The following is a 12,084-nucleotide window of genomic DNA, read 5'->3' as shown; positions in this document are numbered from 1 at the left end:
AAACTTAGACTGAACTTTGTGCTACCCAAACCTCTCTCCAACTGCGTTGGCACAGCAGAATATTTATGTGTGTGTGTCTAAAGACGCCTGCAGGGTGTGCATGTGTTGGAGAATGATTTCTTCACCATGCATCTGAGGGCAAATAAAAATGTCTGTGAGCTGTGTGAAAGGTACATCTGTTCAGGTGTGAAATACTATTTTGCTATTTTTCCACAGCCACCTCTCTGACAGTTTTTCTCTCTGGTTCTTTTGCTCTCACTCTATTGCACTCCGTCTTTCTGCTCTATGGAAGTGAAAAATGGAGTTGGTGATTAACTTTCCAACCTGTGCAACATCAGAAAAGGAATGACAATTTTGTCTGAATGATTTTGATTGTCTCCTTTCTCCCCATCCTGCACCTCCTTCCTGATTCCTCCCCCGTATCTTTCTTCCCCAGAAAGCTGATGTCGGTGTTGAAGAGGTATCTAGATGTGTCCAGTCGAGGAGAACAGTGTGAGCCCATACTCCGAACCCTCAAAGCCCTCGAGTATATCTTCAAGTTTATTGTTCGTTCACGCATGCTCTACTCGCAGTGAGTACTTTTTTTTCTGTTTTGTTTTTGGATCCTCGACAATGCAAATAGAGATTCTTGAACACACACAGAACCCAGTGACTCTGCATTGCCAAAGTAATTGTTTTTGACAGCTCTGTGAGAAAGGCCTGCTGATTACAGCACTAAAGGTGCTAATAAGCATTGATGATGAAGTGCAGCAACCAAATGATCTAGCTAATGTCAGGGCAGGACTGCTGAATGGGCAGCCAACATGGCCAGAAAAGTTCCAGCAAGAGAGACACCCACTGTGCTGAGCCCAGGGCTGCACCATATGACGAGTGTAAACACCATTTATAACTAGTGAAAAAGTTGTTGCTGAGAGATCAGACAGATGATCCAGAAACATGATGTTCCCTGCCTGTGGGTAACTTGAGTGACTTTGTGTTGATGCCACTGGATGTAGGTACATAGGACACAACCCTGTAGAATTCTGTATGAATGTTTATAGAAATTAGTTTTGTGTGTGTGTGTGTGTGTGTGTGTGTGTGTGTGTGTGTGTGTGTGTGTGCCACCTGATCAGTGACAGTCTGTCTTTTTAATCTTCTAAAGGGCATCAGGGGCTTTTGATTGTTTGTTTATTTGATGAGAAACTGGAAATGGGAAGAGATATATAAATTCGGATAATAAATTGATTATACTGAGTTTACTCTGCCAGTTGGGGACAAGGGCAAGTCCATCAAACTTTTAAGGTCAGATTTTGTTTGTTCCAGCATTCTCATGAAATTATATTGGTATACCTTGCCCATTCTGATCTGGATTCCCATGTTTTTAGAAGATGGAAATCTAAGTTTGTGAATGTGAGAGCTTGAGAATGAGGCAACAATGAGACCTTAAGATTAAGTGGAGCTTGTAAATGAATAAGTTTGAATCTTAGTGACCATGACTTCAAGGTCAGAGGTCACTGAGAGTCACAACAATGTCACAACAATGACATTGACCTCAAAGTCAAGGTCAGAGGTCAGGTTTTCTGAAAATCTTGTGAACGTGATAACTTGAAAACGAGGCGACATAGGATTTTGGATACCATTTGTGTGTGTACTAGGAAGCTGAGGGTCAGCACTGGCAGTCACGAGTATTTTTAGAACCTGAAACTATGCCCATTTTAATATACAGTCTACAAATAAAAATGGAGATACATATGCCTATTTAGCAAGGTGTTACAAAATGCTATTATAAAAAATGGCAAGATCCAGTGTCTCAGAATGATAGAATTAGAAAATGGCAGATTTCTCTGTCAGTGAGTTCAGATTTTTCTGCAGGTTTGTCTTTTTGTGCTTTTCTTTGTGTTTATGTATGTGCATGTGTGTTCACACAGACATTTTAAGCAGACATTTAAGCATTCTTCTAAGTAGATGCTTTTGTGTGTGCATGACATTATCTCATCACTGGTCCTAGACTGACTGAGCTTCAGTCACCAGCATCCCCTGGGTGTTTCTAAAGCGATAAATCTCACTCTTCTTCTCGGCTTCTCTCTCTCCTTTTCTGTCTCTTTGTCTACCAACTACCTGCTGCTGACAGTTTCAGCTTCCTCTGCATCTAAAGTTTTCACATCAGATTTCTCCTCTACTCTAAGGCCTTGTCACGCAGAGAGAAAATCACATATTCAGGGGAGCCACCGTGCTGTAGATGCATCTGTAAGGCTTCATCACCGTCACCATGAAGACTAGCAGTCATTAATAGTTAAATAGGTGGCATTGAAGATTTATTAGGTTGTCAAACCAGCTTCGTGTTCAAAATCTATTATGAATGTGTAATGTGTACTTCAGAAATATGTAAGGCAAGCAATTCTAAATTTTGCTTCTTTTTGTCCTCCAAGCTTCAAGCTTGTAATTTCTCTGGTGTCTAGTTAATCGCTCTCACAGTCCTCTTTAATATGTTCACCTCAAGTAAACTGCATGTAATTATATCACATGAAAAAGAATGTTTTCTAATATGAAGACTTATTCTTATTAATGTGATAAAAAAATTATTAGATGATCATTTTATTATCAGCTCAGTGTTTTCTAGTTATGACAATAGATTTGTTTCACAGCAGCCATTTTTATATTACAAAGAAGGTAAACACAGGTGTTACTAATCACATTAATCCTCTGCATCTAAATTAAATAGAACTTTAATGTCATTAGTAACACCTGTGTTTACTTACCAGTTCACCGGAAAATGGTTGCTGTGAAACAAGTCTGTGTCTGAGCTTTTGAATTTTGTTATCTTATTGTTAACACATCTTATTATTTAATATAAAAGCAGGCAGAAAAGGATAGTACTTTGACAGTAAAAGACTAATTACAGGAAAAATAGTTCCCAACTAAAATTCAGGGTCACATTGATGCGTACCTTGGGACTCTGTTCCATCGATCAGATTGAAACATTTCAAGCGTTACAGACCAAACAATAATCAGAGGATTTTTTACAGTTACGCTCATTGGTGATGCATCTTAGAGGTTTTGGTTATTCTCATTTCAGTCAAAATATTGCAGCAATGAGCACTTCGACTCCAGGGAAGCCGATTAAAATTACGAATCAGAACAGGGAGATATTTATGACTAGAAATTCATATGTCATGTTTACTGGTGTCTTGAAGACATTATTTTTACAACTACAATATCTGCAGCTGAGTTGCTCTTCAGCCCCTCTTTTAATCAGACTTCTTCTCTGCCGCTCACTCCTTTCTTAAATTTACATAATTTTGTGTTAGTGTACGCTTCGTGAGCAAATAAAATTTAGGTTAAGAGTAAAGTGATCATCTATTGTGTAAAATGCAGGAGAAGTGCGTATTTGTGGTATGAGTGCACAATCCAGTCTTAGCATAGCAGCACTAACACATCAACTGTAGATAACACCCACGCAGGTGTGCACAGACACACACATACACACCCCCACACACACAGAAACACTCACGCACAGACAGGGCTGGTGGATTAGCAGGACAATGCGTGTGTAATCATAACTGTACTCTGCAAAGAGCCCAGTGATAATACCTCTGTGTGTTACTGCCTAATCCATCCCTCCACATGCTAAATTTGCTGTGTGCCACATGCTAATCCTTCCCCCCAGCACTCATAACTTCCATTGTAATTAAAAACTGCACAGTGCAATTGAATCGCTCAAACACAGTGAGGAGAAGGAGGAAGGAAATGGGTGGAGAGATGGATGGCAATAAAGTTTGCTAATGCGCTAGCCCGTAGACCTGAGGGGATGTTAGAAGCAACACAATCAGCCAGCCTTTTCTTGTGACAGGATGCTGTAGTTACAACAGTCAGTGCTTATCAGTGTTCAGTTGCAAAAACTGGCTTCATTTTGTTAGTGTAATGCTGCATTGTTTTTTCTCCATTACTACAATTGAATATAGGACATTAAATCAAAGATATTGCTTTGCTGTGTAATTACCTAGGCAGTTTTTCGTGGGTTTTACAGCTTCGTATGCTAAATAAATGATTGACTTAGGGTTTAAAGTGCACTCCTGTTACAGAAAGAAGATACGAGGAACTGTAGCCAGTTTAGTTTATACCCCATATCCAGAAAATCAAAAAAATTCAGATGCAGTGTCACTCTGTGCTAAGTGACTTTGATTTCATATAAAGAATGGCAGCACAGAAAAGATGAAGATAACTTAACAAACCTTTCATTACAAGCCTGGAATCAGTTTAAACTGTGAAGAGAAACACTGGTTGTTTTTAGGAAAGCCACTAAAACTTATCAGCGGTATAAAATTGGCTACTTAAGAACTAAGGTTGTTGTGGAGCTGCAATAACAGTAGATTTAGGATTTGAGGAGATGTGGACTTTTTTACCCACTAAATTAATTTGGGCTGATTTTTTAGTTTGGCTTTGGCTCAGGAGGTAAAGCGGGTTGTCTACTGTTTAGAAGGTTGAAGGTCTGATTCCCAGTTCTTCCATTTTGCTTCTGGGCATCATACTGACCCCTGACTTTCCCTTATGCATTTACTGAAGAGTGTGTGTGAAGAGTGTGTGTGAATGTTGGATAAGGTGATTAGGTTTAGATATGTATGTGTGTGTGACTGGGTGAATGAGGCTTTGAGTGCTCATTCAGAGTAGAAAAGTACTCCAGTCCATTTACAGAAAAATCATTCAAGTACAGCAGGCATTATCTTTGAAGTGTCTGACTATGGCACGCATCCTTATGAATGACCTATGAATGAGCTACACATGGCCTGACATCTTGTGATCATATTACTTCTAGAAGTGCGTGTCTCAGCTGCTTATGCAAGGGGATCTATTGGTTTGCAAAGAGAAAGAAAATAGAATAACATAAAATATTGTGAATAAAACCTTGAAATAATTATCCACCAGTCTCTGTTTATCGAATTAATCATTTATAGTACAAACTGATATATGTATCAGTATGCATATGTATCAATTATAAATGAGACTTATTGCATCTTTTTTGCCCTTTTTGACCATTCTCACTCTCATTGATTATTTAGTACACTTGTTTATTTTCTGCTGTTTTAATCCGTATTGTTTCTTTTATAACCTGTTCACTATTCATATTCCTCTGTAATTACTGACACGGTCTCCCGTCTTCTCTTTTCACGTTTTTCTGCGCTTCTAGGCTGTACGAGGGGAAGGAGCAGGAAGAGTTTGAGGAGTCGCTGAGGAGGCTTTTTGAGTCAATCAACAATCTGATGAGAACAGACTACACCACCACACTGTTGCTCAGGGTAATCACATACACTCACCCTGCATCCACGCTTCACAACCTAGTGCACCTCATTACATTGTTTTTATATACTTTTCATCTTTATCCGAACCCTTTTTCCGCTCCTTCTGTTTTGCTAGATGTCCTGTCTCACTATGTCTCACCTTCGCCTCATGCTCCCACTTCTCAAAGTCTGTTTTTGACTGCATCAGTATTCTGCTGCTTAGTGTTTTCCTCTTATTCTCTGTGCCTACACGTACACAGACATACAAACAGAAAACATCAGAAAAAGTTAGGTAGAAAGACAAGAGCCCAGTGAAAAATGAAACACCCCCTTTAAACACATGTGGAGAATGCCTGTTTGATGGCAAAGTCACCTTGCACAGGGTTTCAAGACAGTAATTTAACACTATTTACTTGTTGCGTGTTGTGTGTGTGCATGTGTGTGTTGTTAGGTTGCTGCTCTGAAGTACCTGCCAACAGTCCTGCAAGATGTGGAGAAAGTATTTGATGCCAAGCTTCTCAGGTAAGCTTATCCTTAAACTCACAAACAGAGAGATATGCACACACTAGCACTTTATCTTTGGTCTTGTTCGTTCACACCTACAGAGAGAATATATGAGTTTTTTCACCTCACGTTTCCCACTTGGCTTTATTCAGTGACCCTTATTCTTCTATTTCCTCCCATATTCCATCGTGGTTAAACCTTACCTCCTTTATCAGGTGATAAAAATCCCATCAAACTGACGTGGACACAAGGACAAACACTCCAACACACTCTGCTTCTCCTCTATGTGCCCCTGAGTGAAATGACAATTTTAGCAGAACCATCAAACAAAAGCCATTTGAACCCCTTCTCTTTTATTCTCAGAGTCCTGAAGAACAAAATGACTTAGAAAGACTGGCATAACCTTTCCTTGACCCAACTGAAACATACAATCAGTGTGCATACTTCACCAGTTAGTATGTTTTCTTGTCTTGCCACATTCAGTTTTTAAACCTTCCCATCCTCATATATTGTCTTTTCACCTTTCTGTGACCTGTGGGGTTTTGTGTGTCCGTGTCTGAGCTCGTGGACTGTCTGCATCTGCCAGTTCAGTCCCTCTAGTGGCTCGATGTCAACACAGTGTCACAGAGGTGCTACCTTAAACACCTGCTTCACACACGAAGATGAGTGTTGAGGCAGACTTAAAAGTCAGGGCATATATTATCATATTCTGTCTTTTGTCATTCATTTCCTTTTTTTATCTCCCAATCCCAAACCCCTTCACTCACCCTTTATATTCTGTCTTGTGCAATTCTTTACACACATATCCACAAACATATCGTAGCCATCTGAACTTGAAAGTAAAGTCCCCTTTGCATTCCTGATCAGGATCGCCTCGAGCAGAGTTTCCACAAACAGGCCATGTGAATTACAATTACGCTGCTCGAGGTGGACATCAAAGCTTTGTATCGTGTCCTGTATAGTTACATTTCTACACCTTGTAAACGCACCTGTAGTGTGATCTGTGCAGTGGTACTAGTGAAGACATTGTCTGCTAAGGATGTGTTTTGTTACTCAGGGTATCTGCAGCATCTCCACAGAGTATGTAGTGACATTTTGGATTTTAATTAGACTCAGCCCAGATGATTAGTGGACTTCACTGATCCTCTGTACTCGAGCCTGCTCCTGTGCCAGCTTGGGGGACATCAAAAGTCACACAGACCTTTGTGTTATGTTTAGTTTGGGAGCAGAAGGTTTGCATTTTCTTCTTTTATGCCATTATTGAAAGTGCTGCAGCAGCCTGTGTGGCATAATTCAAGGAGACAGAGACAAAGTGAGATACAGACAAAAAATTGAGACCGAGGGTTTGCCATGTTCTGAGCGTTCAATCTTTCTAAGTGGCGTCAGGGCTTGCAACCAGCCCATTTAATTATTCCAAAATTGAATTTGGGGCAGAGGATAAGTCAAACCCATGTCTTCATTAAGATGTGTGCAGACTTTAGCTCATTTGTTTTCCATGCGGCATACACTGCTCTTCCCTGTGATACAACTGCTGCTTCTAGTGGTTGCATATTTTATATGTTAAAGGTGATGTGTCTAAACCAGGGATGGTTTTGCTTTTGATCTTTGAAGCAGTTACATTGTGTGAATTAGTAATGCTTGGTGAGATGTATAAAATGTGTAAAAATATAATTTCTGAATATTTTGTGTGTCCAGTTGCTGTTCCCCATGTGATAATCTTTTATGATTATTCATTTTCCTCTGTGTCATTTTCTCTCCGCAGTCAGTTGCTGCATGACTTTTACTCCTGCATTCCTCCTGAGAAACTCCAGAAACAGAAGGTGGCCTCTATGACTGAAATTGTCAGCAGCCAGCTCTTCCAGAGACAAGGTGCATCATTTTTTCCATTAACAGTTTTCAGCACTGAGTTACTAACAAACAGCAGACTTCATGCTGTGTAAAGAGCGAATCACAAATACACATATACATTCTGAGTGAAATCCTTCAAAATCCTTTAAAACATTCGTTGCTTCTTACTTAACAGTAGTGATCAAGTTAAAAGGTCTATGCTACAGTAAGTAATTCTAGCTCAGCAACTGTACCAGACTGCTTCTACTGTACTTTATGGCCAGTGAGGGTGCTCTTTGCACTAAAGGTTTGATCACAGTAATACAGAAAGGGTAATGTTCCATTTCCTGTGGGACAAAGCACTTAGAATAAAAGCATTAGCCAAACAGTAAAGGACATAATGGGTTTGTGAGCATTTATTCGGTTTACTGCAATAAAGACACATGTTCTGATGAAGCCTTTTTTTAGTTGCATCAAACTGACAGTTTCATGAATTTTTCATAGTTGCCCGATTCTCTTATGAATTTCTTTGTCAATAGATTTCAAAATGAAAGAATAAGCCTAACTTAAAATCGTCAGCTGCCTTAGTTAGGATTTATTTTTGTGTTTAGCTTGTCAGGTAGTCTTCTCTGTGTGGCCTATTTTCTGTTGAGATCAAAGAAGCGACGTAGCTGTTTGATGCTGATATTATAACATATGATTTTAGTCCTGCTATGCTCACCTACACTAACATTGCAATCAGCGCAGTGGACACGAGTCAGATACCATCTTATTACAATCAGCACAAGTGGCACCGATTTTTGTATTTATACACTGATGGTAAAGGTCACTTCAAGTCAGTCTCACAGAGATTAAAATATCTTGAGCCTGGTGTGCGATGTGAGGGGATTTTGGTTTTGACATTCCAATGAACATCCCATGTCCAAAAGCTATATTGCAAACTGAAATGAGTTGACTGTTCACAGCTCACTAGGTGTTGGTGCTGAATAGAGAGAAAGATGAGTCCTAGACATATTAATGTCACGGGCGATGTCAGCTGTCTGCTAAAGGAAAAGTGATATTGTACGTTTGTAGCTGATAAAACTGGAAGCCCTTCCAGAACTCTGTCATTAATGTGTCACTTTTTACCCAATTCCTTCTCTATTCGTAAATGATTTTCACCAGATTTTAAATGGCTACCGGGGACACATCATTTTATCAGTATTGTTCCTTTAAAGTGTACCACACATCGATGATCGCATACTGTGCACTAGCCTCATTCAACCCCCTGCCTCTGCTCAGCCCTATTATGTCTGTCTAATTCGCTTGTAGTGGGCTGATAAGTGGTAAATTCCCCTACAGAGGTCTGCTCGATGATGGATAGAGTGATCCTATGTTGTGCTGCTGTATAATATAGACTCAATAAATGGGTCCATAATCAGACCTCTGCAGTAAAAACTGATTAATTGGAGGCAGACAGTGAGTGAGTGAGTTTGAAACTGATATCAGTCTTAGTGACACTGAGAAAAGCTAGATGACATGCTGGGAAAGACGTATTTGAATCACGAACATTGCTCCCTGTGAAGCATCTCTGAAGCATTCTCATACACAACCTGCAAATATATTTGTATGCATTGGTTTCAGAGTAGCTGAGACTGTGTCTGAGTGTGAGTGTGTTTGCGAATCTGTGTTTGTGCAGTGGTGTATGCTAAGTGGTTGTGTGGACTGCTTTGAATGTTGTTTTTGAATAGTCCGTTGCTGTCAGCTGAGTTGGTATTCAGTTGAGGATATGGTTCTTTGGTATTGATCCTGGGTTAGATGATTGATTCCACAGGGGATGATGTGACAGGTTTGGCCCTCTGGCTTGCTGTCAACATGCTCAGAGTCACACAAGCGATCAAAGTGAAAGCAAAGGCAGTGTAGGGGCATGATGGGGAGGAAAACAGAAAGTGTGATACAGAGAAAAAGAGCTAACTTTTTGAGGGACAAAATACCGTCGATTGTGCCATACAAAGTTCTCTAATTACTGCCATGTTTTCTAAACTGCAAATGTCTGTTTAGCTGGACGACGTTGAAATGGACCTAGGCAGAGGCAGTGGAGAGGCTAGTTAAAAGGAAAGGTTGAGGAAGAGATTTTTCAAGGAGCAGGGCAGAAAAAGGAGCATTTAATAAGCTGACTAGAAAGAAAGGATAGAGGGTGACATGATTATTGCTAAAGGATGGTCAGGCAGAGAAGGATAGCTAAAGAATGGTAAAGATGGATGACAGAGGAATAGGGAGGAGATATGGCTTGTTGGAAAAAAAGAGTTAAGCGCACCATTGAATGGTAGTGTCAAGAGGAGAAAAAAATGGGATTAGGAGAGTATAAAAATGAAAAAAAGAGTTAGTGAGACCAGTAACTTCACTCGCGTTGCTATTAAACAGTCCAGAAATGATTAAAGTTTAAGCCCAGCTCACAATCAATATATCAGCAAATCTGCAAACTGTTGGTCAGTGATACCTTTTTCCTCTGCTGCTTTCTTTTCCTCCATATTTTGGCACAACGCTTTCATTTATTCTGTCATTTATACACTGGCCCTTTCCATCTCGATCCCTGCCTCACCAAATGAGACCTGACACTCAGTCTAATTGAGATGCATTTTAGCATTGGGATGCTAATAAGGAGGCTTGTATGCTAGTGTGCCATTTATCCAGGACGCTGAAATATGTAGCTGAGCTGAATTATATATTTATAATACCTAATGGCCTGTGGTGTCCTATCACTGTGCTGCAATACATATTTAATAATCCCAACTGTCTGAGCAAACCTACCTACCTCACTCTCCAGGGAAAAATGTCACACTGCTGACACCACTTCAGTGTAAGAGTGGTCAGATGATGGGAAAGGATGGTGGGTGTGTGAGTGTATGAATGTGACAGGAGATCAGTTCTTGTTCATGTTTGACACTTAGTGGAAATGACCAGTCTGATGAGGTTTATTTTTTATTATTATTATTTTTTTTATAAAACATAAAATCTGGAATGCAAGTATGCTTTAAATTTAGCACAAAAAGAAAGGAAATTTGTGTTTGGTCAATTATTTATTTGCTGTAAAATGTTTCTTGGTAATAAGTCTTATACTGTTGTTTATTTTCCCTTAAATGGTCCCACACTGGTAAGAAAAATGCATTTGTGGGTTGAGCAGCAGACCCACCAAACAGGACTCTTGTTTGGTGTTGTTTATTCAGTCGGATGATTGAAGTCTGAAGAAACAATATTGAAAATGTAACAGTTTATTAATTTAACAAACGGGGGACCCCAATAGCACTTGGAAGAAGCATAGATGGTAACAACAGCCTGGCACCTCTCCATCATGCTGGTCACCAGTGCACACTGCAGTGGGATGGTATCCCATTCTTCATCTGTCGCAAGTCAGCCAATGCGCTTGTGTTGGTCACAGAATAAGCTGTTTGGCATTGGCAAGGAAGATTTGGCAAGTTTATCATTGGCACAACCTACATACTCTACTCTGCTGTTCAACCCACAAATGGATTCTTCTTACAAACGTGGGAGCACTTCATGGAAAAAACACAAGCTTTACACAAGTAGAAGAATCATTGTTATAACAGAGAAACAATTGATCAAACATTTCATTACTTTTTGCTCTAAGTCTAGTAGTTTTTAACTACCATACTGAAATACTTAAAATACTTTTATGCACTGTTTTTGTATTCTGCACTTATTCTGCTAAATGCAGAAGTAAAGCATCCAGCAGAGTGCATTATTTATGATGAAGACCAGTCAGATGGTCACATGTATTAATTTTTCTCCAGTCCTAGATCTAGTTGTGCGATTGTGTTCAACTTGCTGATGTTGTCTGTCCATGTGTGCTTAACTCTTTGAATCTATGGGCAGTGTTTGAAGGGATAGGGATTTTTTTTCTCCCACTCAGAAATACTCCTGATTTATTCAGCATACGCTCCTGGGATTAAGGGTCTTGGCAAGCACATAGTGTATCCACACACAAACATGCACAATGCGCACATACCCGTGCTGGCAGACGCGCATAGATAGACATGTGCATCCTGTCATATGGGTTAATCTGGTTTTGAGACAAAATTAAATTTACAAGGCGCATTATGGCTCAATTTAGTCAAATTATTATGCCATGAGGCAATCGCTGTGACAGATTGAGAGCATCAGCACTGATAAAGGAAAAAAAAACAATGAGAGATCAGGGAGAGCAAAGAGCAGAGGGACAGGGGGATGAGCCTGTCATTTTGTTTGCCCACTCATTTCCCAAAGCTGGTCAAAGTCCTTTATTCCGTCCACTAACCTTCACGTTTTTTCTCAGCCAAACCTTCATTTCTCCAGCTTTCTCCATCTTCTGTCTGCACAGCTTGAAACAAGTTATGTCATTCATATTGTAGTATATATTAAACAGATTAAATTAAGCCCATATATTTGAGTGTAATGGCCATCTGCGAAGAACAGTTACAGCTGGGTGTAAAAATAACCCATAGTGCAAAAACTCAGAAAG

The 12,084-nt window shown here is 39.8% G+C and overlaps 1 protein-coding gene across 1 annotated transcript in view; it reads left to right on the top strand.

The window, feature by feature from the left end:
- The window catches only part of dock2 (dedicator of cytokinesis 2), a 103,991-nt gene that overhangs the window by 18,176 nt on the left and 73,731 nt on the right, over nucleotides 1–12,084 (top strand). Inside the window, exons 21-24 of the mRNA XM_085295265.1 lie at nucleotides 437–571; nucleotides 5,165–5,273; nucleotides 5,707–5,777; nucleotides 7,522–7,628. Of these exons, the coding sequence (XP_085151391.1) occupies nucleotides 437–571; nucleotides 5,165–5,273; nucleotides 5,707–5,777; nucleotides 7,522–7,628 (422 nt within the window). The remainder of the gene's footprint in view (nucleotides 1–436; nucleotides 572–5,164; nucleotides 5,274–5,706; nucleotides 5,778–7,521; nucleotides 7,629–12,084) is intronic.

This window comes from Mchenga conophoros, linkage group LG2 (genome assembly GCF_057382185.1).
Source record: "Mchenga conophoros isolate Kocher_MC1m ecotype Shallow Benthic linkage group LG2, M_conophoros_male_GT1.1, whole genome shotgun sequence".
Lineage (NCBI taxonomy): Eukaryota > Metazoa > Chordata > Actinopteri > Cichliformes > Cichlidae > Mchenga > Mchenga conophoros.
Note: the sequence above shows the minus strand (reverse complement) of the source record. Positions and strands in the feature narration are given on the sequence as shown.